This window comes from Manduca sexta, chromosome 7 (assembly GCF_014839805.1).
Source record: "Manduca sexta isolate Smith_Timp_Sample1 chromosome 7, JHU_Msex_v1.0, whole genome shotgun sequence".
In the NCBI taxonomy this organism is placed as follows: Eukaryota; Metazoa; Arthropoda; class Insecta; order Lepidoptera; family Sphingidae; genus Manduca; species Manduca sexta.
In genome coordinates this window covers 1,943,388-1,951,512 of record NC_051121.1, presented here as the reverse complement: position 1 = coordinate 1,951,512, position 8,125 = coordinate 1,943,388, and the positions used below count along the sequence as shown (strand labels likewise).

Below are 8,125 nucleotides of genomic sequence, written 5' to 3'. Positions count from 1 at the left end.
CGAATATTGGGGAACTTTTCTTTATAGATCATCATCATCATCAGCCTATATCTTTGTCCACTGCTCAACATATGCCTCCTCCAATGTGCGCCATTTTACCCTGTCTTTGGCCTGTCTCATCCAGTTCTTACCATCGACCTTTCGCAAGTCGTCAGTCCACGTAACTGGAGGGCGTCCTACACTACGTTTGCCGAGTTGTGGTCTCCACGGCTTCTTTATAAATAATCTGCTGCAATTGTAATGCAGCTATAATCTTTGATATTTCCCTTGGACATATTTATAAAAAGTTTATAAAGAGAATAAATTTTTAAATGTGCAGTCCTGGTGTAGCATATATAATTATTGCCAAAAACAGTCTGTCGATATGATTAATAGTTGAGAATATCGTCAATTTTGTATACGCATTTGAACGATTTACAAAAATTAATCAATGACTGTCCAGATAATAGATAATTCATTATTGATTTTCTATATTTATAGCATATAGAAAATCAATAATGAATCTGCTATGAATCATAATTAACTGTATTACTGCCGATTATAACCGCGTTGTCCCATTGACTCAGTATGATCTAAATGTAGTCCTAATTGTTTTGACAACTACATTTTTCTGTTACAAATTTTCACAATTTAGATTGCACTGCCATCTATCGGAAAATTTACGAACCCAATTGAAGCAAATTCAGTTGCGAAATTTGGCAAGCATTCAATGTTAGTAATACATACATGTTCTGCTAGATGGCGTTAGCAGTACCCAGACGCGGCATTTCCCAGCTATTTTGTTTATAGTATTCGTTTATTTTTATAACGGAGCGTTTTATAAGTGGCCTAGGAAGTTATGTATACATCAGAGAATTCGCTCACACACTGCAATCTCGAGTTTTCCACTACAAACATGTTTTACGCTAAAATTTTTATTGATTTTAGTGCCGCAATAAAATGTTTTTCATTACGTTTTATGTTCATGTTGGGAAAGTTCCGAACGTAAAGAATCTTTGCATAGATGATAGGATTTATATTGGAGTAGATTTATGGATGCTGCCGCGTTACAACAGTACTTAAAACAACATAAAAGTCGCTGTTAATCTGAATAAGATCAACTGCTGGGCTAGACGCCCGTAATCCCAGGCGCCATATAACTACACCTCAGTATCGTGATCCATACTAAATCTTTATTAATCTTTGAGGTATTAATTCCAGTGTGAATTTTTACGAAGACCTTGATATTTTATTCAGTTTCATAGAGATTTTTCTTGGTATTATCAAAAGTAGGCCTTATTTATTCTAAGATCAAGATGTTCAAAATATTATGGTTGATTATGGCCTTGACAAACGCTTGCCTAGGGAATACAAATTGTTCAGGCAAGAACAAACGTGATGAATCATTTAGGGCCTGTAAGTCAGTAGGAATCATCAATTGTACTAGGTTCTAGTTCTCAGAGTCAAGTTCTTGCTTAACAGTGATCAGGCTACAATAATTCGGAGCTTTTCCTTATTGTGCATAGGTAGGTAAGAGTCTAATAGAACTAAAGATGTGGCTTTTCGAAATCAAAATATCTTCGTTCCTTTTTGCCGCAACTCGATAGAAATGGAGGGGTTGCTATTTGACCGTACAAAACATTTTAAATCTAGTCATCATTTCACTTTCTCATTTTTCATAATTGGTTGTCTATATTTATAGAATTGTGTTTTGTATATATTTTAAATCAATCACTAAGGTTTCTGTTGCTTTTTCATCTTCAAGTGATCAGTCAACAACTAGCTTATTCGGGAATTTAACCTCAACCATTTGCCTTGCCTTTTAGCCCTTGACTTTTTTGTAAACCATAAAAATTATAGTACTTTGTTGATCTTTAAAGAGGTAGCCGTATCAGTGACATGGGACACCCAAGCTTTACGGGCGTCTCTTGACCCATACCAAAAGCTCACACTACTCTGAAAGAATCCCGATAAATTCTTATACAGGCCCTCGCTGGTAAGCTACGTCAGTGAGCTTCAAGAAAAGTTTGCAGTATCCATTGATATAATCAGGATTTAGGTCTATCTTAACTATGTTGACTATTAAAATATTATTTTCTTAATGAAGGCTTAGTGATTCTATAGTACTTAATCTATATGAAAATGTATTTGCAAATGGTCTGGATAAAGAGTCAAATTATGTTTACCCAAACGACCTATCTCATAAGAGAGACCTTTACCTTACAGTGAATTGCGATTTCGTGTGTTCGCTCTTTGAAGTGTATCTCTTTGCATTTGCTCAATTAATTGTGGATAGCATACAGAGTTACCAACCACCAATTCTAATCACAAATTTTTCAGATGCCTCTTCTAAAAACTCTATAGATGGTAAACTAATACTGTTTGCAAGCAGTCTTCCAAAAGCTACGTCCTGGAGATTTTCCTTCCCAGTATTTATAATTACAATTTTGGGACAAATGCTTTCCTTACAAACTTGGCAACACATCTATTCTTCTGTTCTACGTTGCATCAACATTAAGTGACTCAGTCATGAACCCCTGAAATATTTTTGCTGGTTACTCAGACAACGTCTGATTGGAAACAGTAGTAGGTAGGTGTTAAAATCCAAATATGACGTAAAGCAGATATCTAAAATGGCGGACGGCTTTTGTTTACACTCTGACCATTGTTTAATGTCGCGAATTAGTCACGGCGTTGTAATTGGGCTAATGAACGGTAATCATTGTGGAGTTTTATATACAGTATATTTTTATAAATTGATATAGGTTTGGCAGTAAAGGAAATATTTACGATTAATTACCAGTAAATAAAATTGCAACAGATTTTTTTTTAAGATGCATAATATCTTTGGATTATACCTTTGACCAGCTTTGACAAACCCAAATAAATTTCAAATTAATTTCAGTATCCGAATAAAGTGTTAATTGGTTTGATGACTGAATTAAACTAGAGCCTTATTTCGATAACTTGAAACATGGTTCCCGATTTTAAGCCGTAATCTACAATACCTAAGATGATCAGTGTCAGTAAAAATGTTACATCCTGATGGACTTGTTGATTTGACTAAGATAATATGCAATAAAATACAGAAAAAGGCAAATAAAATTACATTCAGACGTATAAAAAAACAAAACAAGATGTAGGAGATATTGTTATCAAATATGTAACTAAACAAGAGAATATAAATTCCTTATTACAACATCTCTACATTCGCTACACGTGGCTCAAGATGTGCCAATTTGCCCCTCATGTAACTCACATGAGCGGAAAGAGATCCCAACACACTACATCGAGATGATACAAGGACGCGTGCGATGCCATGACCATCATCAATTACCGTGCCAGGGCATGTCACCGCATAGGTCAAGGAAGACGGGGCGCGGGTGTCGCAGGGCGCGTGGGGGGTCGGGGGATAGCCGTGGAAGCAAGTGGGGGGTGGGGGGCGGCCGGCACGCACGTGGGCGGCGCGGTTTGTTTACGGGCGGGCGGCAGTCCCGCGCTGAGCCGCCGCGAGCGCCGGTCCGCGCGCGAGCGCACCCCGGATCCAGTTCACGGCCGCGCTATAACCGTACGGCTATTTCGGCGCATAATACACCGAACGGTGCGGAGAGGCGTTCAGTTTCGCGCGGGCAGGTGCGCCGGCCGAGGTCGGGAGATGCCGCGCCGCGAGCCCGCATGACACCGCGCCAGCCGCGGCCATGGAGCGCCGCCGCCGCGCGCGCCTCGACCCCGCCGCTCCCGCCGCCGCCACCGCCGCCGACTCCATGACCAAGGCGGTGCGCCGCCGCGACAAGCCGCGCGAGCGCTGGCTGCTCTCGCGCAAGACATGGAAGTACATGTCGGACGCGGGCCGCCGGCTCATCCCGGACGGCGCGCAAAACCGGCCCGAGGATGTGCCCCGAATTGAAGCCTATTTCCAGGAGGTGTGTGCCAAGGAGCCGCGCTTCCTGCTGTGGCGCAAGAGCTCATACCCGGGCGCCTTGCCGCGCCAGCGCCGCAAGAAGCGCGCACGCGGCGGGTCCGTACGCGCACGCTCTCCCCCCGACGACGCGCAGCCACCGCCCCCGCGTCCCACCGACCTCTTCATAGGGCATACGTCCGGTGGCCGTTTCGATATAGCCAAGCTTCGTCGCGACTTCTTTGCCACACCACCTCCGTCCGCCTCCGCACCGGGATTCAACTTGAGGAGCTCGTTGTTCGATGTGCATCCGTCCATCCGTCCACCCACCGTCGAGGAGGAGGAGCCAAGTCTGGTAGATTTACTACGAAAGTACCTGAAAATTGGAGATGATGCCAGCCCGCCAAAGGTCTCCGAAACGGACGAATTGGTCCGCGCCTTGCGGGATTACCTGAAGCGGCAGGCGGAGCGGGCGCCAAGCGACGCCGACGGCGACCCCACACACAGGAATCTCTTGGATAATCTCGGAAGATACTATGTCCGATCGCCAAACCGGGATAATATAGTGCAAGATTTGTTGGCCGATAGGAATCTTTTAAAAAGACTATACCATGATCTTCGCAAAGCGAAGCCATACCGTGGTGCAAGGAGTGGCGGTAGTGGCGGTGGCTCTAGCGGCTATGGCTCGGGGAGCTTTGTTGTGGGCGGGACCAGCGGCAGGAGCCCGATGCGCACTCGTGCGCTCCCTTTAAATCGTATCAAGAATGGAGAGGATGTGCGATCGCCGCCGATGTCGCCGCCTCCGCTCATAGAGGTCTGTCACGAATCACTAGAAGATAAGTATATAGATTGCGCGACTCAAACACTTCCGATCCCCGAGGAGATATTGTCGGAGCTGGAGCGCGCGTACCGGGAGAAGCTGGAGGCCGCCACCGCGCCCACGAGCCCCACCAGCCCGCCGCCGGAGCGCAAGCCGGCGCGCCGCCGCTCCAGCGTCGACCACGATGACGTCTCGCAGTCCGTCAGCGACACCATCAAGCGGTATCTGAGGATGGCGCGCAAGAAGAGCGTGGACGCAGACAAAGCGGATCGTTTCAAGCGCATCAACTATGACAAGAACTTACGCAACATCAAACCGCGCATGCCGGGCGAGGTTGACGATGACGGACCCCATAAAGGTTGCCAGACGGAGGAGGGTTGGATCTTAACGTACCGGGATTTGCAATTCGCGTCAGTGGCGTCGACCCCAACTTCACCACCGTCACCCGCGTCGCCATCGCAGTCGCACTCGTTCCTATCGACTTTGCTTGGTCGAAGCGCTCCAGCGGTTGCTCCACCCGCAGGTGGCATGCAGAAGTCGCGGTCGTCGAGCAGCGTGGTGCAGAGCGTGAGCAAGCGGCTGTGGCGCACGCGCAGCCGCAGCTCTAGCCGCGCCGCCTCCACATGGACGCCTCAGGTCAGTCGCATTACATTGTGTGGGCTTGAATAATTTGTAATTACGCTAGAAAATTACAATGTAAGTACTAGATTACATAGTAAACAAGCTGTTTTGGGCCAGAAGTTTATGATTTGTGTGATTATTTATGACATATTGTATGTGACGAACTTACCACCAACCAACATCATGGTTAAAGTCTGCGCAAAAATGGCAACATTGTGTCGACTCTAATCATGGTCGAGTCTTATGCGCTTGCACTTAATGATGATAACATTAAACTCCTTGTCGGGCAGAACTGATACTTGACACAAAATAGCCTAATAGAGCTTATACACATGACGTTTTTTAAACGAACCATGGACGTACATTTTCGGTAAGACATTCCGCACGTCTTTACCACGCATATTTGATGTTGCGAAAGTACTTGTACCGCAAACCGCATAGATACTGCGGTGCGTAATAGCGATTCAACGTAGTAAACATGTTTAAAAAACGTCGTATGTATCTTTCTTCTGCTACACATTACCCATAGCTTATCATATCACTTGCAACTTTCGCTCCAGTAGCTTTAAGGTACCCTATGAATCAAACTTCGACTTCTAAATCCAAATTACAAAAACAAATAAAAATTATTTGTAAATGTGTTTAATAATAATATATTTTTTATAAATGAAAAGAATCTGTTTACTAACATAAACAATGCCTGTTGTATTTTTAAAAACGAATGCGAATTGTTTAAATTTTGTGCCGGTCATACTAAACAATAGGCTATGATGATCTTAAAGACTCTCTGGCAAAATTGATTAACCATCGAGGGACGCATTGTACTTAAAATAAAAGCCGGTGTTCCAATTAAAGAAGCTAGGATAAAAAATCTACGTGTGTGTCGGCTTGAACACTAAGTTCTACGTAAAACCGCAATTAAACTTAAGCGAGTTTTATAACATCGAATACCTGGAATAGCCTCAGTGACCTTCGCCACCATTTCAGCGCTCACCGACGCATGCCATATTACTTTTCCTATATATTGGCGAATAATTTCTGTAGAACACATAAATCGGTCCGGTAACGCGTTCCGTGAGAGACATGTAATTCTTACGAAGTGCGCCGGCGCAGTTTCAGCGCCGTTCGATCGCACCTCGATAAGTTTATGTGTAACTATATTTGTATGGATTTGGAGCGCTTAGAATGTTTTTTTATCGTGTTTAGTTGTCGCCAGTACAAACGTGTTGATATCGATAGCATACAAATTAATTATATAAATCAGCTTTTCGTTCCTACCATTGAATGACGTGACGCTGCCGTGATTTTAAGGGGGAAAAAACAGCTCGCTCGGGGCCCCTCGCTTCCCAAAGAGGAACTTATTCTGAGCCCGCCACTAACGAAGGGAAGCAGGCCTTACAATGATCTGCCGCCCTGAGCCTCCCATTGGCTAAGACCCCCATTGCCCGTGATGCTAAGCACGTGCTAACAATACTAGATTTATCGTCAAAAAACATAAGATACGGAATTACCGAGATGTTATTACTCGTTCATATTATATGGCATAGTACTATAATGTACTGTCCCACTGCTGGGTACGGGCTTCCTCTAATACTGAGAGGGTTTAGGCCTTAGTCCACCACGTTGACCTAATGAGTATCGGTATATTTCACACACCCTTAAAATTCCTATAGAGAACTTCTCAGGTATGTAGGTTCACGATGTTTTAATTCGCCGTTAAACCAAGCGATAATTCACAAAGAATACACACATCATTTTAGAAAAGTCAAAGGTTGGGTTGGGTTTTGAACCTGCGAATATTCGTCTCGGCAGTTCGTTCCACACCGCACTAGGCTATCGCCGCAAATGTTACCTACTACTAGCTAATAGCTTGTTTATCTTTTAATACTGCATTTATTGAGCGTATCTTTTCGTCTAACATAGCCTGTGGCAACAGTCACTTTTAATCATACCACTGCAGGCAAACTACCTAGGTATTGGATATTATGTTTGTTGCTATATATATGTATGAATCAAGTCGATCGCGACAATAAATTATTATTTCTTTCTGTTGCACCACAAATACGATCCATTTGTCTTTTGGACCTTTGATGATTAAGGTCCTTTCGAGGCTACTTACAAGCGTCTCGAAGTTTTATCCGCGTATCTTATCAACGCTTGTTGTCAGTGCGAGCGCACTGTCACGAGCGCAGTGGAATACAAAACAATACTTTGTAACTTATGTTGGATGGTGTTTCTAGTTTATGGGCGGTTGTATCACATACCATCAGGCGAACGGCAAGCTCGTCTCGTCATTCAAAGCACTAAAATAAAAGAGAGAAACCCGACAGCTAACTATTGTGAAATGATTTCACGTCGTGCACGTGTGTGACGTAACAACTCTTGTCACCTGTCTTGTCTGATAATTAAAATTCCGCCAAGACTTTCGGTCTTCTCACGTTTAAAATTACTAGAAACAGCGTTTTTTCCTTTTTGCTTTTAAGTTTAACACGTTAAAACCATCGAAGTGAAATTATTTTTCAGAATTTATCGCGTTTTTATATTCTTTAATTTTTCTCGACATTTCGAAGCATTTGCAGTCTTAATGGTTAATGGGCAGACTGAATTAGAATACTAGTTTTATTTCGATATCTAACATTCGCGTAAACATACGACATTATTATGTTAAAGGCAATTTTTTTTTTTTATTATTTAACAGGAGGCATAACACAGAACACAATCATTATAAAGAATACTTAAGCACTAAATTACATTAAGACATGCCCTAATTGAAATTATACTACGGAAATGACTCTACAAAAAACAAT

The 8,125-nt window shown here is 43.2% G+C and overlaps 1 protein-coding gene across 2 annotated transcripts in view; it reads left to right on the top strand.

Annotated features, from left to right (window-relative positions):
• The first annotated feature begins 3,471 nt into the window (after positions 1–3,471).
• The window catches only part of LOC115455561, a 53,353-nt gene continuing 48,699 nt past the window's right edge, over positions 3,472–8,125 (top strand). For both annotated transcript variants that reach the window (XM_037447728.1, XM_030184185.2), the window contains exon 1: positions 3,472–5,333. In XM_037447728.1, the coding sequence (XP_037303625.1) occupies positions 3,678–5,333 (1,656 nt within the window). In that variant the 5' untranslated portion in view covers positions 3,472–3,677. The remainder of the gene's footprint in view (positions 5,334–8,125) is intronic.